This window comes from Pneumocystis murina (genome assembly GCF_000349005.2).
Source record: "Pneumocystis murina B123 chromosome Unknown supercont1.13, whole genome shotgun sequence".
Lineage (NCBI taxonomy): Eukaryota > Fungi > Ascomycota > Pneumocystomycetes > Pneumocystales > Pneumocystaceae > Pneumocystis > Pneumocystis murina.
Genome location: NW_017802371.1, coordinates 170,865 through 195,794, shown reverse-complemented (window position 1 = coordinate 195,794; position 24,930 = coordinate 170,865). Strand labels below are relative to the sequence as shown.

Below are 24,930 nucleotides of genomic sequence, written 5' to 3'. Positions count from 1 at the left end.
CTTATCAAAAAATTAAAAAAAATATTCAATATGAAATGAACTATTTTATTTATATCCTACTACATAAATGAGAAAACAAATATGCCAATATATACATATATTATAGTTGAAAATAACACGCAAACTTTTTGAAAAAAATATCAAACAAGGCCATCATAAAGACTTAGGGCCTGAACGATTGTTGAATCTTTTTTACTGCCTTCTCTAAATTCTTCTAAAGTTAAATAACCATCGCAATCCTAATTATAAGAAAATTAGAATATTGTATAAAGGTAAATTTTATTAAAAACCTTATCCATCATGCCAAAGATTTTATTTACACGCTAGGTCCATTAATCAATTATAAAAATATATTTTTCAAACCTTTTCGGGTGTATCTTCATCTTCAGGAAGTTTAACCATATTTCCAACCATTTTATAAATTGCTCCTACAATCTGAAGCATTTCGTTTCTCGTAATCAACCCATCATTATTAATATCATAAAGACGAAATGCCCCTAAAAGTGAAATAAATATTAAAATCATCTTTTTTAAATACATACACATTAATTTTTCTTCAAGACGTCCACGAGACGTAATTGATAAAGCACATATAAATTCCTTGAAATCAATCATTCCATTCTTATCCGAATCAAAAACATTGAAAACATATTCAGCAAATGATGAAGGATCTGAATTTAGTTAAAATTATCAAAAAAAAAGATTCAATTATACCTCCGAATGGGAAAAACTGCTTATAAATCCCTTGAAACTCTTCTTTACACAACTGCCCAGATGGACAATCCTTGAGAAACCCTTTATACCTTTATTTATCAACTTCCCGTCTCTTTTTTGTTAAAAAACTAACCATTGTTGAAGCTCCTTTTTATCAACTATTAAACTCTTATCAAAACATTTAATTAATTAATTCATATTTAACCCACATTTCGTAAGATCCTGAAGCTCTAATAACTGTTCCTGGCTAAGCTTAGATTGAGCTTTACCCATAGAATAATCAAAATTTAAAATCTCCCAAATCAATCAATAAAGCTATTCTTTCAATAGAAAAACAATGCATTGATTAAACTTAAACGTTAATACACAGTTATTACTGATTCCTCCTCAAATCACTGCATAAAGCAAATCTTAATCACTTTTAAAAAAGTTTTTAATCCCTAGTAGAAACGGCAACGGATCGTATAAACTTCGGAAATAAATAATATAAAAATAATAAAAACCGATACATAAATGAACTGTTCTGCATTTGACACCCTAGCCACTACAGCAACTGCATTTTGTAACTTATTTATTAACCCTCCTAACCCAACATCAATTTTGACCCAAACAATAAAACTTCTTGAAGCAAATGCTGCATTTCAACAATTACTTGATCAACGTAAGCATTAGAATTATCTATGCATAATATATAAGCATAGAAATTTATTTATTTTAGTCGCTATTCATCAAAGAAATATAATACGCATTAAAGCGTTAATTGATGAAACATCTGCTCTTAATCAACAAATTGATAAATGTTTACAATATCTTTTAAATTCACGTCAACGTCTTCATCAAACAAATCTTAGTGATAAAACTTTTTTATCAGCAGAGAAAATTCCACATACAATGCTTCTTGATTACGCAGCAAAAATCTCCAAATATTCATCAGCGCCAGATGGCTATAATCCAGCAAAAGGCTTTTATGGAACAACACCTGCTTATTTTCCATGGCCACCAGAGGACGCCATGAGAAAAGGCGTACTAATGGCACCACAAGTAGAATCTAATTTATTCAAAAAAACAAAATCATCACCTATAAAAAACGACATACATGTTAATGATTCAGATTTAATAACACAGATTACGCCTCCTTTAAAAAAACCAAAAACCAATGTTTTTATAGGTCTTGATTTATATGACCCTAAAGATCAAAATGAATCAAATCATTAAATATGTCACATATTTATCTAAGATATTCAATATTTAATATATATATATATTATCCCTTAAATTTTCTTTTGAACCAAGATATTTTTTATAGGTTTTTAGCCCATACCACCCCTTAAAGGTTTAGCTATTTTCCCAAAGCTCAACTCCGATGAATATTCCTTCGCTATTAAAGTTACTATTTATGCAATAATTTTTTTATTTTACCTCGTATTCGTTCCAATCGCTCTTTTAATATCTGGATTTGCTTCTCAAATGCACGATTTTGACTAATAAGTTTCCCTTGAGCATCACATAATAATGTTTCCAGACTTGAAATACGTTCATTTCTTACAACTAATTTACGTTCTGCTATAGAAATATCTCTTTTTAATGATGTATTTTGTTCTACCAACTAAATTATTTTAACAATAAATAGATTAGATTCTGGAAGAATTTACTTGTTTTTGTATAACAATTAATTGTTCCAGGTTTTTTTCCAAACATAACATCTTTTTCCGTTGATTTTTAACATTATTATTACGCAATATATTAGTATATTGCTGACGAATTTCATTAAGAGAAATCTCCAAATCGACTACCTATATTCATGAGTATCTGCAAAAGAAAACATATACAAACCTTATCACGACGTTCTTGAAATTCTTTCATTAAAGATTTTTTCACTAAACTAAATTCTTCTGTTTTTAATGCAGAACTATTAACTAAGTTATCATTATCAGAAACATCAAACTATATTATAATTAGAAAGGATTTAATTGAATCATTCGTACTTCATTTTTTATAGAAAACCTTTCATTAAAAGATTTAGAAGATGCCTCTTTAGACAATTTAGAAGGTACTTCTTCAGAATTATTAACCTGAAACAAACCATTGCATACTTGCAAATTGCATGACTGATTAAACAATATTTCATGAACTTTTATATATTGTTCATTCTCTTTAAACAATAACTTGTCTATAAGAAACTGATACTCATCCTCGACATATTTTAGCCTATACTCTAATTTGCTATTATTTTTTTTAAGATTATCAGCTTCGTTCATTCGATCATTAAGTGCAATTTCTAAACTAGAAATAACAGATTGCATTTCAGTTAATCTATCTTTCAAAACTTTTGTGCTGTTAGTAGTGATTTCACTAAAATTATTCAAATCATCCAAAAATTGTTTTGAAGAACTAATTTTATTAACAGAAAAATCGGATTCTTTCATTATTTGTTTTGTTTTCTTTTTCAAAGATTCATGATCGACGATAGACTCCATTGCAGCTTTAGCTTCAAAAAGACTTTGTCTCATATTATTCAACTCCGACACAAGACTCTCATTTGTATATTTCAAGGAATCTAAGGTTATATAGGCCTCCTTATTTTCAAATGTAATTCTTTCCAATTCCAATTGTAAATCATTAACCTTTGTTGTCAATTCTTCGTTAATCTAAAATCATTAAAAATAGTCAATAATAACCAATTACTATTACTTTAACTGTTTCATTGTTTTGTTCTTTTAAATACAGAATTTCCTCTTTTGCATCTTTCAAAACTTTTTCCTGATTATTTAATAGCATCTCTTTTTCTATAACCATATCCTGTAATTCAATTTCCCTTTTCAAAAAACTATCTCTTTCATCTTTTTCCATAATAACATTTTGAATAAATGGCACAGACTTTTTCTCCAACATAATACTTTCTGTAATATTATCTTTCTCATTATCTAAAACAATTTTCGATTTTGGAATAATATCAATAATCATTTTTGGAGTCCATTTTTCCTCATGGACCCTTTCTCCACTCCTCCATATATCAAGCTCATTTTCAAGAGCAACGATATATTCAGAAGAAGCAAGCAATTGAGTTCTAGCTTTTTTAAGCTGAAATTTAAGTTCGTTTAAAGAAAGTTCTTGATTAATTCTGGCTTTATTTCTAATATTTTTTGCTCGGATTCCAAAACGAATTGTAGAAAGAGTTTCTTGTTCATCGAATGCAGATGGAGAACAATTAATAATAAGCGTTGTACGAGAATTACCTCCAAGTGATTCTTGTAATATACGAGTAAGTTTAGAATCACGATAAGGTATATGTGTTGACTCTTGAATTAATAATAGTTAAATATCAATCAGATAAAAATTACCTTTCCATCAGTTAAAGAATTAATAACTAAACCAAGGGTAGAAAGGGATTTATTGATTTTCTTTGCTTCCTCTAATGTTTGTCCACTAGCACCCGTCTTTGCCACCTTTTCAGAACCAGCAAGATCAACCAAAAAAAGCTGTCCACTCTTTGTATTTTCTGTTTCAAGATTCTTTTGCATAATCGTAATACAAAAAATAGCATGAGATCGTGAGCTTTCCGGGTTTATATCTAAAATATTATCATTAAAGATCTCATCGACATACTATTTTACTTGTTGCAGCAGCTACTCGTACTTGATTTCCTTTTTTAATAATCTGATAAACTTCATCTAATGAAGAAACATAAACTTCCTTTAATCCTTTCACATAAACACCTCTATTTTTTTCTTCATGAATGGGCAAATGATCTTGTTGTGCTAAATACTTGTCAATACTTTCTAATAATTACTTTTCTACTGACGACACAGAAGATCACGAATTCTTTCCATATAAATCTCCATATATGAAACTTTCACCATATATTCAATAAAACTTTGGGATTTCATAATGCTTTCAAAAATATACTCTACTATTCGAGGAATAACTCCTCTAAGTTCGCTATCAATATTCGGTCCCTTAATCACTTTTTTCAGACCAAAAAATATATTACACTAACCCTACCATCATTGTATATGTTTTGCCAGATCCCGTATGTCCATAAGCAAAAATCGTCCCGTTATATCCCTTTAACACATCTCATCTATTTTAATACATTTCAAATACTCCTTTAATATATTACCATCAACTGTGGATCGAATTGTTCCTTCAAAAACTTCAGATTGACGTGCTGATCCATCAAAAACTCTATCAAATACAAATCGTCCAATTAATTCTTTTGTCTAACACTTCTTCAACAAATCATTTTTAAGTCTTTTTTCAACTTACATTAATCTCAACCGTTGATGTATCACAACATACAATCAACGAACCATTTCCAAGACTACGTTCAAACTTATTTAAGGGTCGAAACCGACAAACTACCTGGACATGGTTCGAAGCCATTCATGAAAGACGCGATATCAAGATCAAAAATAAATATATAAACGCATACATAAACGCATATATAAAACACAAAGCTAGGAATACATCAAAAATTACTTAAACATATAAATTCACCGAAAAACCGTATACAATAAAATTTATTTAAAGATAAATTATAACGCATATAATACAAAAGATAAATATAAAACATATGAATAAACGCGTTTAAAATCATTTCATATCTATCTATTACAAAATGATATCATTTTATAATAGATATTCAAAAAAATAAATATAAAAACAAAAGAGACATAAAAATATAAAAAATTTAAATAAGAACAAAGCATTTTATTCATCAAAATAATAAACAATTCAATCTTTTTCTTTAAACAATTTTTGTAAAATAAAATCTTTTTTTTCTTTAAATAATATAATAAAATATATCAAATTAAATCATTGTATACATAAAATTTATATTTCCCTATATTAAATAAATATAAAAGTATATTAAATAATAATTATAATATTTTTAAAAAAAATATAACAAAAACATATATAATTCTATATTTTAACATTAGCTTGGGTGAGAAGATTTAAATTTTTATACATCATCTTTATCGATATATTCATTAAGTGCCAAAGCAAATATCAAAGAAAATAGGAGACAATCAACGCCGCAAAAACACTACAAAAGTGCATATAAGACGCATATAAGACGCATAGAAAACGCATATATAACAGATATACGACGTATATAAGGTATATATAGCAGTTAAATCCATAGAATAAGCAGGAAATATAGAAAATATTAAGATGGTAAATTTTCTAAGCAATAAAACTTAATAACACATGATTAGTCAAGTCCAGCACGGCGACGTTTAATGAGAGATTTCAAAGTATAAGACTTTATTGTGTTTAATTATGTTTAAACTAGGCTTAATTTTATATATAGCGTATGCAACAAGATCCACCAGCAGGTGTAAGCGCATCCCCAATAGCAGATAATGTTATGCTTTGGTTAAAATAGATATATAAATCTACTATAATGGCTGACTATGTTAGGAATGCAGTAATTATTGGGCCAGCAGAAACACCATTTGAAGATGGAACATTCCGACTTATAATGCAGTTTGATGAACAAGTATGGTTTTTTTTGGAGTTTATACAATTTTTAACAAAAACATTATTAGTATCCAAACAAACCTCCATTTGTACGGTTTCTTTCAAAAATGGTAAGCTTCTTAGAAGATATATTTTTTTTGATGCAATTTAGTTCCATCCAAATGTTTATACAAATGGGGAATTATGCTTAGATATTCTTCAGAATCGTTGGTCTCCAACATATGATGTCGCAGCAATTCTTACAAGTATTCAATCTCTTTTAAATGACCCAAATAACAATTCACCTGCAAATGCGGAAGCAGCACAACTCAATAAAGACAATAAAAAAGAATATATTAGGTATATATATATATATATATATATTATCATTAACTTCAATAGACGTGTTAAAGAAACAGTTGAATGGTCCTGGGAGTAGAGGCATACTTAACTCCAAAAATCACGTTATTGTACGTTTTGGTTTAGCGATTTTTTTTATTAGAAAGCAAATATCAAGAAAACAAAAATTTATATCGATCTTTGACACCTATAAATTCGTTCTTGTTCCTACGATTTTTTTACACATTTAATGGAGACCCGACAAAAACAATACAATATCCTTAAACAACTTGAAAAACGGCTTTTTCCAGGTATTTTTACTTTCTTTTCTACTAGTTTTTAATATTGTTAGATGTATTTCGACCATGCGGAATGGCCGTTGACTATCTCATTAGACAATCATTAAAACGTTTACAAGTCCTACAAGAAACTCCTTTCACAGATGTAACACAAACGGAATTAAAAAATATTTTAGACCGGGTGAATGACACTTTACGTTTAAGCACGGAAAAATTCTATTCCTATCCATTTTCTAAGGTTCCTTTTGCCTGGAAACAGCTCTATGCCTATGCAAGTATTCTTAAGGCTATAATACAAACAGAAATGCATGAAGAAACTGCAGAAATTATTAAAACACTTGACATGGCACTTATTATGACCAACGGAGCGGATGTTAAAGCCTTTATAATGACACTATTGGCTTTACAAGAACCCAAAATAAATGCAGATCATCAAATACAAGATTTTTATGTAAGAAAAACAGAAAAACACAAAAAAATACAATTCCCTATTCGTTACGCAGAATGCCCTTCTTTAGAAGCATTCCACAAAGATATGTTTAATATTAAGCAACCACTTATCATCAAAAATAGTATTAACCATTGGCCAGCATTGGCTCAAGACGGCTGGGCAAAAATAAAAACATTATTAGACAAAACACATCAAGGACTTCGTATTGTACCAGTGGAGATCGGGAAAAATTATACAAGTGAAGATTGGGGACAACGGTTAATGCCTTTCTATGAATTTTTGGAAAAATATATATTACAAAAAAAAAACTCATCAAATGAAAAAAACAAGGAAAAAGAAATCGGATATCTTGCACAACATGATTTATTCTCTCAAATACCAGCATTAAGGGAACAGATTGTTATTCCAGATTATTGTTTTTTGACACCTCCGCCAATACCTTTTCATCAGCAAGAATACATTAAAGAGATGCCAACACTAGACGAACCTCTTTTAAATGTATGGTTTGGTGGGGAGGGTACTGTTAGTCCTTTACATACAGATCCATATCATAATATTCTTTCTCAAGTTGTAGGATGGAAATATGTAAGGTTATATGCACCTGAGGAAAGAGAAGCGTTATATCCCCGGTCTATTGAAGGGGGCATAGATATGAGTAATACGAGTCAGGTAGGAGAAATTCATTAGAATAAACTTGTTAATTTATATAAAAGGTCGATCTTGATAATCCAGATACAGAAAAATTTCCCAAATTTTTACAAGCAAAATATGTAGAAAGCATTATTGGTCCTGGTGACTGCCTTTATATTCCGGTTGAGCCTCTTATTGTTGTTTATTTAAATACCTAACGAAATTAGGTAGGCTGGTGGCATTATGTAAGAAGTTTAAGCATAAGTTTTAGCGTAAGTTTTTGGTGGAATTAATATTCATGAATTATGTATACAATATATCATTGAAAAGTGATTAATCTTATTTTTTTGTTTATGTTTAAAAATAATTGATTTTTCCGAGACTTAAAATAATTTATCTAAAATCTTATAAGTAACTTCAACACCTAAAAATGTTGCACTATTTGCGGGAAATGAACGTAACATTGCTGTCCCAAATCCAGGAAAAAAACGTGAAATGCCTTGACGGTACAACGTTGTACAAATGGATTTTACACTTATCTTATCCGAACCTTGTATAGCAGATTTTACTGTATCAATTGGAAAAATAGCAGACCACATAGCAATACCAGCAAGACCTAAATGACATCAATTATTCCTGATATTAGATTTCAAATTGCTTACCGCCAGCTATAATAGTTGTTCCAAGAGATAATTCAGAGTTATCTTCCATCATATATCTTTTTGTAGTTTCATATACACCAAAATAGACGGCAGAACCTGGCGCATCTCGCGCCAATGTCATATAACCTCCCCTAAATACTAAAAAAATTAAATTCAATAATTTTGAAATAATCATAATAAACCTGATTTTATACCATCTGTTTTATACAAATGCTTTAAAACATGACATATACCATTAAATTTATTCTTTTCATTCTGCCCTTGAATCTGTAATATAATTTTAACTCGCTCAAATGGCGCTGTTACAAATGTAGCAGGAAAAGCAGAAAAAAATCCAGCAAACATTATATGACGAATTTCTAAATCAGAAGCTCCTGAATTTTTTTTCATTAAAAATTTCCCAAAATCATAACCACTAAATTTCATTCATATATGTATCATAGAAAGAAGAAAAATATACCAAAATGTAACTGCAATAATAGGAACTGTGCCAAGAAGAGGCGGTATAAAACCTTGATAAAGCCCCTGAAAAGTCATATTCTACAATAAAAAAATATGAGAAACAAACAGGAAACCCTCTTTTAGAAATAATCTTTCTAAGAACATCAAAAGATCCTGTATATAATTCTTTTCCAGTTTGTAAACGTACTTTTATCAAATCTTCAAAAATTCAATTTAGCCCATAAAAGAGAATTTAAAAGTACCAAACGGATGCCCAACAAGACTACAACATAATATCAGACTTCTTAAACTGATCAATAAATAACTTTAGAATCTTACACAGCTAAAGCACCTCCAAATCCACCTGCAATAAGAGATTTTATTGAGGATAAAAAAGGCGAATTATTCTTTATCTCCCAATCCAAAGGTTCAGTCATTGCCTTCAAAAATATTATAAAATCAATATTCAAACATTTAAATATTCTCTTAAATATATCTTAAAAATCTCGAAATTAAACCTAACGAAAAATATAAAATTATTCTAATAAAAAAACAAATTACATACGTTAATTACTCCGCAATTCTATATAATTTCCTTTACCAACTTTTAAAAATAATATATTGCTTGATGTCTTTTATAAAAGTATTTTTTAGATACCCTTTAAGAATTTTTAGAGTTAAAAGAAATCAAAAAATACTTTTAAATATTCAATATCATCATGTGCTTATTATTTGTCGATCCTTGATTTAATTATAATCAAATTATAAGCTTAAATATGATTCTGCGTATAATATTTTAAAGAAATCTTTAAAATAGATTTATTAAACTTAATTTGATCAGCGTCTTTCAGTAACAACAGTAACATTAACAAGTCCTCTTATAGATTCTTTTAATACTTTTTCTACTTCCTGACGAATCATATTTAAATCTTGATCATTCTTAACGCCCACACGAATTATTCCACTACTTGTGCTTTCATTATTCATCCAAAATCGAAAATTTTCAAGACATAAAATCCCTGAATGCATTTTCACCTTATTCAATGCGTTATAAACATTATATTCAAAATCATGAGGAGCAATTAAAAGAAGATTCTTGGCAGATGACAAAATTAAAGGAATAGAAGAAGCAAATATCAAAACCGCAATAAGAACTGAAGCCAAAGAATCAAATCCTGGCCATTTAAACTGATATATAAGTAATGTTGATACAATCACACCAAATGAACCAAGAGTATCAGCGAATATGTGTAAAAACACACTAAAACATTCATTAGCTATAACAAATACCCTTCTCAAAACATTATATACCCATAAATATTGACATTATTATGAATATCCTAAATAACAGATGAATAAAAAATATACTTTTATCTTTTTTTTTAAAAAAAAATACGTACATTAATGCAATTACTCAAAAAATGATTATGTATACAGTCATTACTCCCATGTTTCTTCTCAAAAAAATTAAAACCATCTAAATTCTGAGAATGATTATGATTATGTCTAGTCTGATTAAAAAATAAATAGAATAAAAAAATAATTTCACCCATGTTTAAATAAAAAAATTCCAAAAAGATTAACAATGAAACCAATAATACTAACTAAAAGAAGCTTTTCTAAATGGATCTCTTTTGGACTTAATATTCGCGAAATTGCTTCTATAATAATAGATATAGATAATAATAATAAAAGCAAACCATTCACAAAGCCAGAAAGAACCTCTATCCTTGAAAAACCAAATGGGAATGTAAATGAGGGAGGAAATTTACTTATAATAGACGCTAATAACCCAACTAATAATCTAATTCTATTATATATAAATCTCAAAAATTAAAGCTAAAACTCACGCAAAACAATCAAATGCCATATGAATTGAATCAGAAATAAGACCCAAAGAATTAGAAAGGATCCCATAACTCATTTGTATAAACATGAATACCAAATTTAAAAGAAAAAAGAAAAAAATATTTCGAGAATCCGGATTTTTCATAATAAATGCAAAATAAGTTTTTACTTTATGTATATCTATAACATCTCTTTTAAAATAACATTTTATATAATTCTCAGAACAATTTAAGCTTTTGTAAAAGCCTAAAGATTAAGCCATATCCAAAACCTTGTCATTACTTACAATAATATATCAAAAATAGACTTAACAAATCAATTAAACCAGGATACTCCCTAGAAAATAGATAATTCATACATATTACAATCACTGTTGAAAAAGGCCAAAAAAATTTAATCATATATATAGAATCAGATGTTTTTACAAATCTTAAAATTATATGAACTATACTTGAAAAAAAAACCATAATAAATGTAGATACTGAATACCTAGAATCATAAAGACCCAAAAAAAACTCAAATAAAACAATTGGTACGCAATACAAAGAAGAAAATAAAAAACTGTTCAAATTGATTGGAATGTCAATATTAAAAGACAAAATCCATATAAATCCGACAAAAAAGTATCCCAAAACCGCTCTCAATAGGAAACCTAAAACCATAAATAAAACTCATATATATCTTCTCAATTACTTTTTAGAAAATCAATCAACATTAGAAAAAACAAAGAAAAAAAAAAATTCCTCTTATAAATAAAAATTCTCTTATGTTCCTTATTTTCAATCATACGAAATATAAAAATAGGCAATATCAATATTACGGTTCTTTTTTTCCCATAAATATTAACCTTTATTTCAACAATACTAACCGTAACCCACTAAAACACATTGCTACATTATAAACCAAAAAAACATAAATAAAGACTAAAAAACCCATAAAAGCCATAGATCCCTTTCCTTTCCCTCTAAAAAAACCCTCATTTTCGACTCTTTTCAGACATTTTTTCAACAATAACATTTTTCCATCTTTTTTATCATAAAAAACTCCTCCAAGCCCCAAACAAAGAAAAATAATCAATATAACCACTCCAGAAAACATCCTTTTTCCTGTATCTGACACTTTTGCCGCCTTTAAACCCCTAACAAATAGTATTAAGCTTAATTGTTCACCCAACATATTTAGCCATTGATTGCTATTTTTAATTATTCAATTAGCTTTATTTAAAGAAATATTAAACAAATACCCTCTAAGTATCCATTCTCTAGCCATTTTTGCCTGTTAATCCTGCTTATTTCTTAATAAAAAGAGGGATTTCTAACGTGCACCAGATCGTCGATTCAGTACTTTCAGTATTCAACGTCCAATTTTTTTACAGCAGCAAAGCCAGGTGGTTTTTATTAAAAAAGGCAGAAAATAAAGGAGAAACAAGGTGTATTCTATGGGGATAGAATAGAACATGATAATATGGTATATAATCCTTTTTTTTGCGGGATTTGGGCTTCAAAAACTGCTGAGATCTCGATATAAAAATAATCGTAAGATATCACAACGATCTATATGTCTTGTTGCACTAGGAGACCTTGGTAGGAGCCCAAGAATGCAATACCATGCTCTTTCATTCTCAAAACATGGTTTTGAAGTAAATCTTGTAGGATATCAAGGTATATAACGTTAATTAAGTAAAAAAAGGATGAAAAATAGGTATAGGATCATTGTTGTTTCCGAATATACAAGAATCAAAAAATATTCATATTATCTATATACCTTTTGAGCCGAAATTTCTTAATAAATGTAATTTATTACCATTTCTTTTGAGTGGACCTATTAAAGTATTTTTTCAAACATTTTTCTTATTTTTTGCCTTGTTTTATTTACCTCAATCCACTGAATACTTAGTTTTACAGGTATATTTTGATTAATTTAGGTGAAATATTTTATATTTGAAAGAATCCACCTTCTATTCCATCTTTTGGAGTAACTCGTCTTATATGTTCGATGAGATCAATTAAATTAATTATTGACTGGCATAATCTGGGATACTCTGTTCTATCGTTGAAACTGGGGTCTAAACATATTTTGACATTACTTTACAAATGGTAAAATATCTTTGTCATTAATCAAGATTGTTACAAATGCTTCAGGTATGAACGAGTTTTTGGAAATTGCGCCGACATTCATTTCACAGTTTCCTATGCAATGACAACTTTTCTTCAAGAAAAATGGAAATATAAGTATAGTTTATAGTTTTTTTGATCATCTTAAACAATATAGATCGCCGATCTACACTCTTCATGACCGACCTCCAATGCATTTTAAACCTCTTGATAACCTGGAGAAATCATCATTTCTCTCTACATTTGTTCATACTTATGATTTTGATATTTCGAATGAAAAAACAAAACTATTAGTATCATCTACTTCTTGGACAGCTGACGAAGACTTTTCCATTTTATTAGAAGCATTCATTACTTTTGATAGAATGAATACAATTCTTAGCAAAAATCGTGAACCGTTATCTATACTTGCAATTATTACTGGTAAAGGTCCTTTAAGAAAATTTTATGAACAAAAAATTAAAAACTTAAATTTAAAATATGTCAAGATCGTCACTGCATGGCTAGATGCTAAAGATTATCCCCGATTTATAGGTAGCGCGGACTTAGGAATATGTCTTCATACTAGTTCTAGTGGTTTAGATTTACCAATGAAAATAGTAGATATGTTTGGTTGCGGGATTCCTGTCTGTGCTATAGAATCTCCAGCGTATGTATTTTTTAAATATTTATACATTTGTAATTATATATAGTCTTCCTGAACTTGTAAAAGACGGTAAAAATGGGATTATTTTTAGTTCTTCAAACCAGCTAGCAAACTCTTTAAAGGTTTGAAACAAATTCTACCATGATAATAAGAATAATCATTAAACAGAAACTGTTTTATTCACATGAGGAATTAGCAAAATTAAAAAAAGGTGCAATGGAAGAAACTCGTTATCGTTGGCATAATGAATGGGACGCAAAAATAGCGCCATTGTTTAAAAAACCTTAATATATATCTAATAATGTATCATAACCATATTCTCATTTAATCCAAAAAAAATTTTAATAAATTCAACCCTTTGTCTTGCCTAAAATTTTGTGTTTTTTTGCTTTCAACTTAATCTTCTTCGCTAATGCCTTCTTCTTTTTATTAAAATCTACACCAAAACGTTTCACTATAGCAGTATCTTCATTTTCTATTTCTTCACGACTTTTAGAAACTAAACTTTCATCAGGTGAAAAATCTGGATAGTAAAGTTCATTATCCAAAATTCTCCAGTCTTCACCACCAAAAACGTTTTGTCCTTTTCTTTTATATTTTTTACTTGGAAGACGCACAAAGTTTTCTTCTTCATATTTTCTTTTTTGTTGAAGATCTCTTTGCTCATCAGCAGAAGCTGCATGAAGCCGTTTTCCATAAAAAACAATATTAGAACCAATAGACGGACCTGGTACAGGTGCTGACGATATCTCTGAAGCAATAAAATCTCGAAGTGTATGATTCAATGGTAAACGTTGTTCAACTGATTCAGAGGGTAAAGCAGAAGAAATTCTAGGAGGATGATAAATCCCTTTTTTCACTAAATCACTTCTATCACTGGTACTATCCACAGGAAGAAGGTCCATAGGATTTGGTTTATATAATAATCCATTTTCTTTAATAATTTATAACTAAAAAAAAAGCAAATATAGAACTTACCTGTATTTTCTATTTTATGTTTCTCTGAGAACTCATGCTTATAGAGATTTCCAAAGATCTTATCTATTTGATATTTAAGTTTTGCCTCAATAGGTTGTATTCCTTTTTCTAATATAACTCTAAGTTCAACCAAGCGTTCAACTATAAAGGCATATTTCCCTTCAGAAATAGATTCACCATGAACTTTTACAAGAATTAACAGTGCGAGATTATGTAAATATGAAAGAAATAAATGCAATTTCAATGATAAGAGTGATATTCCTTTATCTATAGGCAATAATTTCAAATCTTTAAGCGACGTCCTAGATTGCCGCAAAGCTATTTCAATAGTAGAAAGTAACAATGAAACATCAGAATCAGTCATAAAAACCTTTTTTTTGCAAAAAAATATTCATCAAAATTTTAATATTTGTGCCTGAAAAAATTAGTAAAATCGATAAATCTTATCAAATATTATAACCTTTTAAAATCTTATACAAATATGATGTAATAAATTCTTATTCTTTATAAGCAAGAATGTTTTCACCATCTTTAGTAAACACAGCCCATTGAAAAAACTAGTTTTTTATTAATAAAATATAAAAATATAAAAAAACAAACCTGACAACCTTTACCATTGCCATTAACAAGTTTATTTGCATTACAACTCCAAAAGTATCTACCTTTAGTACTTCTTTTTTTTTGAACACAACGTAATACAGAAGGTATATTACATTTGCAAGTTGGTATATATTTTGGCTGATATGTTTTGCGGCAAAATCTAAATTATTAAAAATACAATAAGATAAAATATACTAACCTGTATGTTATACTTATTCTTATTGTTCCAGATATTGGATGTAGCATAACTGTATGAGCGGGATGAATAGAATGTTTATAATCTTCTTGACATGGAGAATGCCTATATAAATTGATATTAATATTAACATTGTATTAAAATTGTTACATAATCAATAGAGAATTGTGTGGTAAATGAATACTCTTAACACTTTCGTTATGTTCAAAACCTACACGTTTTAAACGAAACTCTCGTTCAGTACCCAGAGAGATACATGCTATTGTTGGCATAGGCCTATCATATTTAATAGAAAATTAAAAGAATTCTAATATGTACCCTAAATAAGTCAATTGATCTGAATGATATCCAAGATTTTCTTTGGCATTAGAATATCTAATTCTAGTAAGAAATATAGAAACATCAGATCTTTTTATACAAATTAGCAACCACAATATTAGGATCCCATTCTCCAGGATATTGATATTCTAAATTTTCTCTTTTTGACAAAATTTTATTAACAATATCTTTAACAAGAAGACGAACAACATTCATTTCTTCAGAAAACTCTCTAACATTTTTAATCTAAATAAGATTTATACATTTTTTAAGCAAAAAAACATGAAAAAACCTCTAATCCATTATGGAAAAACTTTTGTTCCAGTAGCTTATTTTCATCAGAATAAAGATAATAGCAAGATTTATGAGGAGAGACCACTTTTCGTTCAAAAAGCCGAAATTCATTTCTTTCCCATGTTTCACTCTCTTTTAACATTTTTAAAAGTAAAGAGTTGCATAGATCTTTCCCTAAAAAATTATGAATTAATGTACAAGGCGTCAATTTTGCTGCAATTATTAGATAAATAAAGATCTTGAATTGTACTACCAATTTGATCTGGAAAATATAAATGTTGTACATGTACATTTACACGTTTTGAACGCTCAAAAGAATCATTTTGCATTTTAATCGGCCACAAAGTATCAGACGACAATTTCCCAGAAACAAAAGTACGTTTATGTTTATATTCATCATTTTCTATAAATTCTTCAATTTTCCTCTGTTTTTTTCTCTTCAAAAGAGCATTTTCATTTTTAAAATCAGATTGTGAATTAACATTCAATATATTTTCAACAATCCCATTATTTTCTACTAATTTTTCAAGAAGTGTTTCAATTGATTTATCTGGAAAAATTGAAGAAAGAAGAGCAAGCTTTATCTCTGTATCATTTTCATCATTATCATAGATCATTCTTCTTTTTTTAAACAAAAAACACTATAAGCAGAAGAACCACAATTTATTCAGTAAAAATTAATATAGATCTTTAATAATAGTCGCTTATTTAATCCTTTTTATGTATAAACTTGCTATTCAATATATAATAAATATAAAAAATCTAATATTTCATATAAACCGAATAGATATTGAATAAAAGATCTTGAGATGATTTTGAAGCAAATAATAAAGTAATTGACAAGATTATTTATACATAAAAATATAAAAACTATATTTTGTTAATTATAAATCTTTTATCTTAAAATGATAAATAGTTTAAAAAATAAACAAAATATTTTATAAAATAAATAAGTTAGAATTGATAATGAAAATATATTTCAAAAATTATTTATTGTTAGACTTTAATTTTTGTTAAAACATGTATATTTTTTAAAATCTTTATTAAAGAGTGTTATGATTTTTTTATAGATTAATAGCTACTTTTATATATAAATATTAGCAAAAAATATTTTTAAAGTGTAAAAGATCTAACAAACATTAAGTATATCAACCATTTTAATAAAATTATCCTTTTATTAATTACTCAAAAATCGAATTATACCAAAAAAAAACAACTATATATATTTTAGATAACAAATAATTTTGTTTAGATTCCTAAATTCATTATTTCTGTTCAAAACGTTGTTCAATTCTTTTTCTTTCAATTTCTGAAATCTCTTTTAATTCATCCTTAGTTGCATTATATTTAGATGTTAACTATAGCCTTTAATCAAAACATTCATTAAACTTAAGAGTATACCTGATTCATCGGATTATCTGGATGTTTACTAAATTCTTTATGAATTATATTTTTATACTGTTGCAATCGTAAACCCTTATGTTCCTCTTTTAAAACAGACAATCGCTGCTCTTCATATGCCAGTAAAGCTGATTTATACCGCCGTTCAGGATGTCTATCGATTTCTGATATAATTTTTGCATTTCCTTTAGTTTGTAATGAAAGTAGTTCCAAAGCATCATCAATATTTGCTAAGATGATTTAATACAAAAGTAAAATATCTTCTGCTATATTTACATGCGGAATAAGTCTTAGGACATTCCTTTTCATAAGAATTATCAATAGAAAGTTTATAATCTGTCTTTTTTTGCGATCTACGCCCATGACTTTTTGAAGAAATATTTCGCATTTCCTCTGCTTCAAGAGCATCTCTCTCTGCTTTCTATTTGTATTAGAGATATAAAACAACATATTTTTATACTTTTTCAGCTGCTTCTTGTTTTTTCTGCAAATCTCGTTCTTTTTTTACATTTACTGCTTTTACTCCAATAGACCACTTAGCATCCTCTTCTGCATCCTTCCTCGCCTTCCGCAACGCTTCTTCACGATTTCTTGCTGCTTCATGTTTCTCTGCTCTTTTCTTAGGATTTGTCATGGTCTTATCAAAATCGATATCTGAATGTAAAATAAAATTGAAAAAACATTTTAAACAGACCATAATATCATTTTCTAAAAATAATACTTTGAACCCTACATAATTTCAAAATATAAATTGAAAACAAAATATCTAAAGTTTATATAATTTTAATTCTAATAAGAAACATTAAAATTAGTATTTTTTTAAAAATATAATACCTTTTTAAACATCTTTAAACTTTATATTCTTAAGAATAAAAGAACTTTTATGCTTCTATATTATTAGAAGCATTAAGCAAAAGATCATCTTTTAGATGATCTTTAAAATGATAGGAAGAACCATACACACGCATCATTAGGACCCTAAAAAAATATAAGCTAATATTTAAGAAAATATAAACATACGTTTTATCTTTTTTTGAAAGCATTAAACTTATTTTAATTAGACTATTAAATTAATAATAACAAATTACTTACTTCGCAGAAACATTACTTTTCCATATTGGAAGAATTACATTAAGCTTTACTTTAACAGATTCTTCATTTTCCAAATCAACAACCATTATTATACAACCTAAAGATATTTTTTCTAAAGATGTTTTTACCTTTCCCTCAGGAAACATATCAATTTTTGGATAATCATGATTCAAAAATATCTTAAGCTCATTAAAACTTGCATATATAACTCTTTCAGGACCTAAAAAAGGAAATAGCAGCCTAACACCCTCATTTTGGATTCTCCATCTACAGATATTTTCAGGAAAAGAATTTTTAAGAAATTCATGTTTAGTAAACATTTTTACACCGCCATGAACAAATTTTATCCTATCTTCATTATGATATAAAATATTCTTTATTTTTTTTGACAAAAAATAGATAAAACGTGTAGGAACTGCATTAATATTGCGTACAACATATTGAGTAGAAGGAAATGAATTAGAAATATTATAAAAAGCCCTTTTCTGATGTTAAAAATATGAAAAAGAAACAACTTACTTAATATTTTTTATTTCTTCACAATCTTCAGAAAGAAATTTAAAATATTCACAATTTTTTAGAGTTTTAGAATCTTTATTTTGTACCTCAGAAGAATTTAAAAAATTAGCTATTGTATTATTTTGTAAATCTTTATTTCCTAAAGAATTTTCGAATTGCAATGTTTCATTAATAAAACTAGTATCTTTCTTAACTTTTTTAGATAAATCATTTTCTAACGTAATATCAGTTCCTGAATCATCCAGATCTCTTTTATATTGTTTCCTTAAACCTTCTTCATGATGCTTACGACTCATATCATTAAGTTTTTCAATCTTTTCAAATACAGCTACAAAAAAACCACCAGTATTTTGAAGATGAGGATATATTCGTAAACTGAATAAGAATCAGCTTTTGTAATATTCTTAAAAATAAAATACCATCTATCAAGACAAAACTTATCTATTTCTTCTTCACTTGGAGGCCATAATGATCTTGGCATTTTTTTTTGATCCAAAGAAAAACGATCATCAAACGCAAGTATTTCACCATTACTATCTATTACTTTCCATGTATTCATTCCATTTTTCCTTTTAAGCTCTAGCAACCTATCTGAAACATCAACAAGCCTTATACTATTGCCATAAATTCTTAAAACAGCTGATACCACAGCCTCATTTTCTATAGGATTTAAAGAACACGTTGAATATACCAATCTTCCATTAACTTTTAATAATTGAAGACCTCGAATCAATATATTCACTTGAGTCCTATTATTATGAAAACTAGTCAGAAAAACACTTTTTTTTAAATTCTCACTTACGTATGTAACCCAAAAGCTTGTCGTATATCCCAATCTTTCCATATATTAAGATTTTTACGAATAGCACCATCTCCAGTACAAGGAACATCAGCAAGAACACGATCAAACTTTAAAATATATCTCCTAGCAGTCTTAGATGGATCCAAATCATTATCAATTCCATCATCTACATAAAAATTTGGTAATTTAGATGCATCATGATTTGTAACAATCATACAAGGAGAATTAAAACGCTTTATTTGATGAACAAGCATGTATGCCCTTTTGGAATCAACATCATTAGCAATCAAAAATCCTTTAGGATATATTTCACAAGTATCTGTTTCCGATAACTTATTATGAATAGCCTCTAAAAATTGTGCTGTTTTTGATCCTGGCGCAGCACATAAATCTATAATACTATGGTATGGCTCTACATCTAATAAAAGTGGAGGAATCATAGACACTACCTCTTGACGAGTAATATTACCCTTATATCCATTAGCTATTTTTATTTGGAAAATAAAAATACTGATTCTGTTTCATAAAATAACCAATCTTGAAACTTTTTAAAAGCTTTATTTTTACGAATAACTGTTTTCGGCGTATTAAGAGAATATACAAGTTGATTTGGATACCAAGATATTAGACTCGGAGGTTCAATCTCTTTACCCTCATATTTAAGTCCCTTAAATAAAGGAAAATATTCATCTTCAAGATGTTTCTTAATACATTGAGCGTTTCTTTCAAAAAAAAGTCATATAAAATATATAAAGTTAATTATTTTTACTTTTTAGATCCTGTTATTCTAAATGTTGTCGGTAAACTTTGCTTAATACTCTCCATAAACATCTCCCAATCATCATCTTCAACAATACCCTGTTGTCTATAATAATTCTCCATCTTTTCGTTTCTATATATAACTCAATATACCTTCAAAACTATACCATCTTCTTACTTCATTATAATACTATTATAATTCTCTATAAACCCATTTTTACCCTACAAAATTAATATCAAATTGATCAGAATAACAAGATATACTCACATCTTTATGTTTTTTTGAGCAATTCCTCTTTTTTACCATGTTTTTCTTGAATATTAAAATCCTTAGATCTTAAAATGTCAACGTCGAAGATTTTATAGCCTAAAATTAGGTATTAAGAAAAAGTTATTTTCCTGCCTATTTTTTATATAAAAAGCAATGAATACTTTCTCAGATGAAAGAGATATAATCAAAGTTTTTCGTGTGTGGAAAACAGCCCATCAAATGGTCCATGACCGAGTATTTTTTGAAAATAAAAAATAAGAAAATATTAATAATATCAGGGCTATTTAGTCTCTCAAGAGGAATTAGACATAACTCTTGAACAATTTAAACAGCAGTATTGCACTATTAATGGTGTCGAGTAAGAAGAAAATATATTTTTTAAGATAAAAATTAAATAAAATATAAGTCGATCAACTCTTTCTTTTTATGCACGATCTCCACCAGGATCTAATAAGGAGCAGATATATGTCGCTTTTCAAAGAGAACCATCTATTGGTATTAGTGCTATGCAGGACTTTATACATATGCTTCAAGAACATGGGCATAAAATTGGGATTTTAATTTATCAAACATCAATGACACCATCAGCTAATAAAATTATTGCTACAATGGCAGGGAAGTTTACAATTGAAGCATTTCAAGAATCAGATTTATTGGTAAATATTACGCATCATGAGCTTGTTCCAAAACATATCGTTCTTACTCCTCAGGAAAAAAAAGAGTTATTAGAACGTTATAGATTAAAAGAAACGCAACTTCCTCGGATCCAGATAGCGGATCCGGTTGCACGATATTATGGGTTAAAACGAGGTCAAACAGTTAAAATTATTAGACGAAGTGAAACAAGTGGCAGATATGCAAGTTATCGTATATGTATGTAAATATTATAGGTTAAAATCAAGTATTTTTTCACTAGGACTGTTATCAAATTCTATTATAAACTCATAAAATATATTTATTAGATAAATATAAAAAACATATATTATTCATTAGAAACATAATCTCTAGATTTCAAACATAATTAAATTGTGTATTTTTGTATTTTTTTGTAAAATAACGTAGAACTACTAATAGTAAAGATCTTATAAATAATGAAATTCAAACTCTAATATAAAATGTATTATTGTTAAAAGATTCAATTAATTGGGTTTAATAAATACATTAAACTTGTATTATCTAGAAAATGATCTAAAAGAAAATTTAAAAAAATATTTTAAAAAACTCTAGAACTATACATAAAGGATTATTTTAGTATAAATCTACAAAAAAAATTTTAATTAAACTACTTATAAAATTTTGTAAATATATAATATTATAAATAATATGTTAAAATGTAAAAATATATAAAAATCTTTATAATTTAATAAATCAAACATATTAAGTTAAAATAATATTAAAATATAAATATTTCATACTTATATTTTAATATATAAATAATTATATTTATTAGATTATCTATAAAATTATACCACCAAATATCAATAAGTGAAGAAAATTAAATATTAATGACTTTTTTTAGAATAAAACAAACAATAAATATCAGAAATATTGAAAAAAAGAAAAGATTATATATATGTTTTTTATTTTTTCAAACAAAAAATTTGAAAAGACAAAATATATCAAGTAAATTTATAGATGTTATTGGATATTTCTCAGTCAAATAGCACTTCCAAAGACTCCAATATTTGAAAAACTAGTGAAAAATGATAAAAACTCTATATCTATTGAATTTAAACAGAATAAAGAGTCTTATTCATACTTTGATTTGATTCATCATATATTAACCTTTAAATCATCATTACAAACAATTGAAGAAGAAAAAGATTTGAAACAAAAGAGAGTAGGAATTTTTGTCGAACCAGGATTCTCATATGCAACTTCGATTCTTGGGATATGGGCAGCAGGAGGGATTGCAGTTCCTATATGTATCTTACATTTTTTTTAAATAAGTTAGTTATATTGATATTTTAAAGGTATTACTTATCCAATTGCTGAAATAAAGTATATAGTTGAAGATTGTTCTGTGGATATTATTCTTACCAGTTCATTTCTTGAAGAAAAAATTAAAAACATATTAATATATATTAAAAAAAAAGTTCATGTTCATGTTCTTTTAAAATCTAATTTAATACAACAAAAAGTATTTATATTATTAAAAGATAGCTTCTAAGGAATATAGGAGAGTTATGAATTTCTTCCATTTGATTTAGATAGAGGAGCACTAATATTATATACATCAGGAACAACCGGATCACCTAAGGTCTAAATAAAATGAAATATAGGCCATATTTAATTCAGTTAGGGAGTTTTAACAACACATAAGAATATTTTTACACAAGTAATATCATTAGTAGAGGCGTGGAAATATTCTTCAAAAGATAGATTACTACATATTCTACCTTTACATCATATTCATGGCATAATTAATGCACTAATATGTCCTTTATATGTAAGTATACATATATTACTAATGTAAAATTCGAAATTATAAATTAGGCAGGAGGAACTATAGAATTCTTAGAAAAATTTAACGCCAAAGATGTTTGGTCTAGATTTTTGGATTTAAAATTACCTCAAATTTCTCAGTTTATGGCTGTTCCTACTATCTATTCTAAACTTATTCATTATTATACAAACAATGGACTTGAAATTTCTAATGCTGAATTGAAATCTAGAATGAAAAAAATACGTTTAATGGTTTCTGGTTCAGCAGAACTTCCAATTTCTTTAAGAAAGAAATGGCATGAAATTACAGGACATATTTTACTGGAAAGATATGGAATGACAGAGACAGGAATGATTTTAAGCGGTGGATTAGAATTTGAAAAACGTTTAGAAGGAAGTGTAGGATGGGAATTACCTTATATTAAAGTGCGTTTAGTAAAAATACAAGATGAAGATCAGGAAATTTGGGTTAATGGTGATACTGTTTTCAAAGAGTATATACATAACAATTAAATAAATATTAATTAATATAAAATAGATATTTCAACAAACCAGATGCAACAAAAAAGGCATTTGCATATGAAAAAGATGGAACTAGATGGTTTAAAACTAATGATATAGCAACTAAAATGGAAAACGGTGCATATATAATTCATGGACGACGGAATATAGATATAATAAAGTCAGGTGGATATAAAATTTCTGCTCTTGAAGTTCAACAAAAAATGCTTTCATTGTAAGTCATCATTTTAAAAAATACTAGCTTTAATTTTAGAAATTTTTAGACCATATATTTATGAAGTTGCAGTAATTGGTATTAACGATGAAGTATGGACTCAAAGAGTAGCAGCTCTTGTATCACTTACACCAGATGTATTAAAGTCATCAAAATTTCAAAACAATTTCTAATATCATGTATAGAAAAAAGAATTAACATTAAATAATTTAAGATCAGATTTAAAAAGCATGTTAGCTACTTATAAAATTCCTACAATATTAAAAATCCTACCTAATGGTATTCCTAAAAACCATATAGGGAAAGGTAGATATAATGAATGCATATTTATTCTTTTTAATTTACCTTTTAGTGAATAAAAAAGACTTAGTTAAAGAATTTAATTATGGAAATATACAAGAATGGTCAAAATAAAGATGTTTTTAATAAAACACTTTTAATAAAATAATACGATTAATTTTTTACAATAAAGACAAACATATTCTTATTTCTTTTTAAATTTTAACATATATATCACAATCAAATTATTATCAATAATAAAAATATATGAGTCTTTCAATAATTTTAAAACATTTTGTATAAAAAAAACAATATTTTAACATAATTAAACCTCATTTTTAATTTTTAGGATTCTTTAGAACATAATAGTTAAATAAAATGAAAATTTAACACATTTCTATATAAAAATATTAAATTTTTAATATAAACAATGGAAAAATTTCTGAAGATAGTATTTTATGAAGGCTTTTTAGGAACTTATTTACTAAAAAATTCACATTTAATATATTTAACTTGTAATCTAAATATATTTTTAATACTATTTACTTCTAATTCCATATAAAAAAATAGAAACATAAATAATAAAATATCATCTTCATATTTAATATTTAAAATGATTTAAATGCAATATAA

General features: G+C 27.3%; 14 protein-coding genes across 14 annotated transcripts; 6 read left to right on the top strand and 8 right to left on the bottom strand.

The window, feature by feature from the left end:
* Positions 1–117: 117 nt before the first annotated feature.
* Positions 118–998, bottom strand: PNEG_02341 (calcium-binding protein NCS-1). The gene is made up of 7 exons (XM_007876154.1): positions 924–998; positions 848–872; positions 715–803; positions 543–671; positions 364–497; positions 291–323; positions 118–239 (listed from the first exon to the last, which is right to left on the bottom strand). Exons 1-7 carry the CDS (start codon positions 985–987, stop codon positions 141–143), a joined length of 573 nt encoding a protein of 190 aa, XP_007874345.1. The 5' UTR covers positions 988–998; the 3' UTR covers positions 118–140.
* A 229-nt stretch (positions 999–1,227) lies between these two features.
* Positions 1,228–1,929, top strand: PNEG_02340 (hypothetical protein; the record flags this gene model as incomplete). The annotated part of the gene is made up of 2 exons (XM_007876153.1): positions 1,228–1,375; positions 1,433–1,929. 2 exons carry the CDS (start codon positions 1,228–1,230, stop codon positions 1,927–1,929), a joined length of 645 nt encoding a protein of 214 aa, XP_007874344.1.
* Positions 1,930–2,024: 95 nt separating this feature from the next.
* On the bottom strand, positions 2,025–5,097 carry PNEG_02339 (hypothetical protein; the record flags this gene model as incomplete). The annotated part of the gene is made up of 12 exons (XM_007876152.1): positions 2,025–2,092; positions 2,134–2,320; positions 2,367–2,507; positions 2,548–2,658; positions 2,700–3,362; positions 3,406–4,011; positions 4,056–4,285; positions 4,329–4,472; positions 4,517–4,670; positions 4,717–4,790; positions 4,835–4,934; positions 4,981–5,097. 12 exons carry the CDS (start codon positions 5,095–5,097, stop codon positions 2,025–2,027), a joined length of 2,595 nt encoding a protein of 864 aa, XP_007874343.1.
* A 792-nt stretch (positions 5,098–5,889) lies between these two features.
* Positions 5,890–6,616, top strand: PNEG_02338 (ubiquitin-conjugating enzyme E2 2; the record flags this gene model as incomplete). Its single annotated transcript, XM_007876151.1, has 7 exons — positions 5,890–5,892; positions 5,934–5,972; positions 6,029–6,093; positions 6,139–6,217; positions 6,267–6,308; positions 6,350–6,537; positions 6,580–6,616. 7 exons carry the CDS (start codon positions 5,890–5,892, stop codon positions 6,614–6,616), a joined length of 453 nt encoding a protein of 150 aa, XP_007874342.1.
* Positions 6,617–6,749: 133 nt separating this feature from the next.
* PNEG_02337 (hypothetical protein) lies at positions 6,750–8,200 on the top strand. Its single transcript, XM_007876149.1, has 4 exons — positions 6,750–6,827; positions 6,869–7,935; positions 7,980–8,078; positions 8,124–8,200. The coding sequence occupies exons 1-4, from the start codon at positions 6,767–6,769 to the stop codon at positions 8,187–8,189; spliced, it is 1,293 nt and encodes a 430-aa protein (XP_007874340.1). The 5' UTR covers positions 6,750–6,766; the 3' UTR covers positions 8,190–8,200.
* Positions 7,584–9,477, bottom strand: PNEG_02336 (hypothetical protein). The gene is made up of 5 exons (XM_007876148.1): positions 9,339–9,477; positions 9,019–9,282; positions 8,741–8,973; positions 8,559–8,696; positions 7,584–8,512 (listed from the first exon to the last, which is right to left on the bottom strand). Exons 2-5 carry the CDS (start codon positions 9,093–9,095, stop codon positions 8,280–8,282), a joined length of 681 nt encoding a protein of 226 aa, XP_007874339.1. The 5' UTR covers positions 9,096–9,282; positions 9,339–9,477; the 3' UTR covers positions 7,584–8,279.
* Positions 9,478–9,836: 359 nt separating this feature from the next.
* PNEG_02335 (hypothetical protein) lies at positions 9,837–12,130 on the bottom strand (the record flags this gene model as incomplete). Its single annotated transcript, XM_007876147.1, has 9 exons — positions 12,091–12,130; positions 11,716–12,039; positions 11,541–11,671; positions 11,134–11,499; positions 10,850–11,093; positions 10,549–10,803; positions 10,400–10,505; positions 10,311–10,339; positions 9,837–10,260 (listed from the first exon to the last, which is right to left on the bottom strand). Exons 1-9 carry the CDS (start codon positions 12,114–12,116, stop codon positions 9,837–9,839), a joined length of 1,905 nt encoding a protein of 634 aa, XP_007874338.1. The 5' UTR covers positions 12,117–12,130.
* A 96-nt stretch (positions 12,131–12,226) lies between these two features.
* Positions 12,227–13,939, top strand: PNEG_02334 (hypothetical protein). The gene is made up of 7 exons (XM_007876146.1): positions 12,227–12,508; positions 12,555–12,751; positions 12,795–12,943; positions 12,989–13,078; positions 13,119–13,610; positions 13,654–13,729; positions 13,776–13,939. The coding sequence occupies exons 1-7, from the start codon at positions 12,304–12,306 to the stop codon at positions 13,893–13,895; spliced, it is 1,329 nt and encodes a 442-aa protein (XP_007874337.1). The 5' UTR covers positions 12,227–12,303; the 3' UTR covers positions 13,896–13,939.
* PNEG_02333 (hypothetical protein) lies at positions 12,334–14,996 on the bottom strand. Its single transcript, XM_007876145.1, has 3 exons — positions 14,586–14,996; positions 12,651–14,541; positions 12,334–12,603 (listed from the first exon to the last, which is right to left on the bottom strand). Exons 1-2 carry the CDS (start codon positions 14,947–14,949, stop codon positions 13,958–13,960), a joined length of 948 nt encoding a protein of 315 aa, XP_007874336.1. The 5' UTR covers positions 14,950–14,996; the 3' UTR covers positions 12,334–12,603; positions 12,651–13,957.
* A 66-nt stretch (positions 14,997–15,062) lies between these two features.
* PNEG_02332 (hypothetical protein) lies at positions 15,063–16,610 on the bottom strand (the record flags this gene model as incomplete). Its single annotated transcript, XM_007876143.1, has 8 exons — positions 15,063–15,142; positions 15,186–15,345; positions 15,385–15,486; positions 15,532–15,657; positions 15,700–15,756; positions 15,800–15,945; positions 15,992–16,206; positions 16,247–16,610. 8 exons carry the CDS (start codon positions 16,608–16,610, stop codon positions 15,083–15,085), a joined length of 1,230 nt encoding a protein of 409 aa, XP_007874334.1. The 3' UTR covers positions 15,063–15,082.
* A 648-nt stretch (positions 16,611–17,258) lies between these two features.
* Positions 17,259–18,028, bottom strand: PNEG_02331 (hypothetical protein; the record flags this gene model as incomplete). The annotated part of the gene is made up of 4 exons (XM_007876142.1): positions 17,259–17,351; positions 17,395–17,624; positions 17,671–17,815; positions 17,855–18,028. The coding sequence occupies 4 exons, from the start codon at positions 18,026–18,028 to the stop codon at positions 17,259–17,261; spliced, it is 642 nt and encodes a 213-aa protein (XP_007874333.1).
* A 247-nt stretch (positions 18,029–18,275) lies between these two features.
* PNEG_02330 (hypothetical protein) lies at positions 18,276–20,873 on the bottom strand (the record flags this gene model as incomplete). Its single annotated transcript, XM_007876141.1, has 10 exons — positions 18,276–18,372; positions 18,415–18,441; positions 18,487–18,966; positions 19,006–19,380; positions 19,425–19,754; positions 19,808–20,277; positions 20,319–20,529; positions 20,577–20,699; positions 20,745–20,788; positions 20,835–20,873. The coding sequence occupies 10 exons, from the start codon at positions 20,871–20,873 to the stop codon at positions 18,276–18,278; spliced, it is 2,196 nt and encodes a 731-aa protein (XP_007874332.1).
* Positions 20,874–20,990: 117 nt separating this feature from the next.
* PNEG_02329 (hypothetical protein) lies at positions 20,991–21,718 on the top strand (the record flags this gene model as incomplete). Its single annotated transcript, XM_007876140.1, has 3 exons — positions 20,991–21,071; positions 21,116–21,195; positions 21,244–21,718. 3 exons carry the CDS (start codon positions 20,991–20,993, stop codon positions 21,716–21,718), a joined length of 636 nt encoding a protein of 211 aa, XP_007874331.1.
* Positions 21,719–22,410: 692 nt separating this feature from the next.
* On the top strand, positions 22,411–24,432 carry PNEG_02328 (hypothetical protein; the record flags this gene model as incomplete). Its single annotated transcript, XM_007876139.1, has 10 exons — positions 22,411–22,460; positions 22,494–22,762; positions 22,811–22,977; positions 23,017–23,097; positions 23,140–23,286; positions 23,334–23,776; positions 23,821–24,018; positions 24,068–24,155; positions 24,204–24,324; positions 24,371–24,432. The coding sequence occupies 10 exons, from the start codon at positions 22,411–22,413 to the stop codon at positions 24,430–24,432; spliced, it is 1,626 nt and encodes a 541-aa protein (XP_007874330.1).
* Between the last annotated feature and the right edge of the window lie 498 nt (positions 24,433–24,930).

Excerpts from the sequence above, each read along its gene's own strand:
- PNEG_02337 (XM_007876149.1), top strand. The coding sequence starts at position 6,767 with ATGGAGACCCGACAAAAACAATACAATATCCTTAAACAACTTGAAAAA. Across the intron at positions 7,936-7,979 it reads ATATGAGTAATACGAGTCAG|GTCGATCTTGATAATCCAGA; the intron begins GTAGGAGAAATT and ends TTTATATAAAAG. Across the intron at positions 8,079-8,123 it reads GTGACTGCCTTTATATTCCG|GTAGGCTGGTGGCATTATGT; the intron begins GTTGAGCCTCTT and ends TAACGAAATTAG.
- PNEG_02336 (XM_007876148.1), bottom strand. The coding sequence starts at position 9,095 with ATGACTTTTCAGGGGCTTTATCAAGGTTTTATACCGCCTCTTCTTGGC. Across the intron at positions 8,974-9,018 it reads ATTATTGCAGTTACATTTTG|TGGTTATGATTTTGGGAAAT; the intron begins GTATATTTTTCT and ends AATGAAATTTAG. Across the intron at positions 8,697-8,740 it reads AACAGATGGTATAAAATCAG|TATTTAGGGGAGGTTATATG; the intron begins GTTTATTATGAT and ends TAATTTTTTTAG.
- PNEG_02333 (XM_007876145.1), bottom strand. The coding sequence starts at position 14,949 with ATGACTGATTCTGATGTTTCATTGTTACTTTCTACTATTGAAATAGCT. Across the intron at positions 14,542-14,585 it reads ACATAAAATAGAAAATACAG|AAAATGGATTATTATATAAA; the intron begins GTAAGTTCTATA and ends AAATTATTAAAG.
- PNEG_02341 (XM_007876154.1), bottom strand. The coding sequence starts at position 987 with ATGGGTAAAGCTCAATCTAAGCTTAGCCAGGAACAGTTATTAGAGCTT. Across the intron at positions 873-923 it reads GCTTCAGGATCTTACGAAAT|TTGATAAAAAGGAGCTTCAA; the intron begins GTGGGTTAAATA and ends AGAGTTTAATAG. Across the intron at positions 324-363 it reads ATGAAGATACACCCGAAAAG|CGTGTAAATAAAATCTTTGG; the intron begins GTTTGAAAAATA and ends TAATGGACCTAG.
- PNEG_02334 (XM_007876146.1), top strand. The coding sequence starts at position 12,304 with ATGATAATATGGTATATAATCCTTTTTTTTGCGGGATTTGGGCTTCAA. Across the intron at positions 13,611-13,653 it reads TGTGCTATAGAATCTCCAGC|TCTTCCTGAACTTGTAAAAG; the intron begins GTATGTATTTTT and ends AATTATATATAG. Across the intron at positions 13,730-13,775 it reads AGCTAGCAAACTCTTTAAAG|AAACTGTTTTATTCACATGA; the intron begins GTTTGAAACAAA and ends ATCATTAAACAG.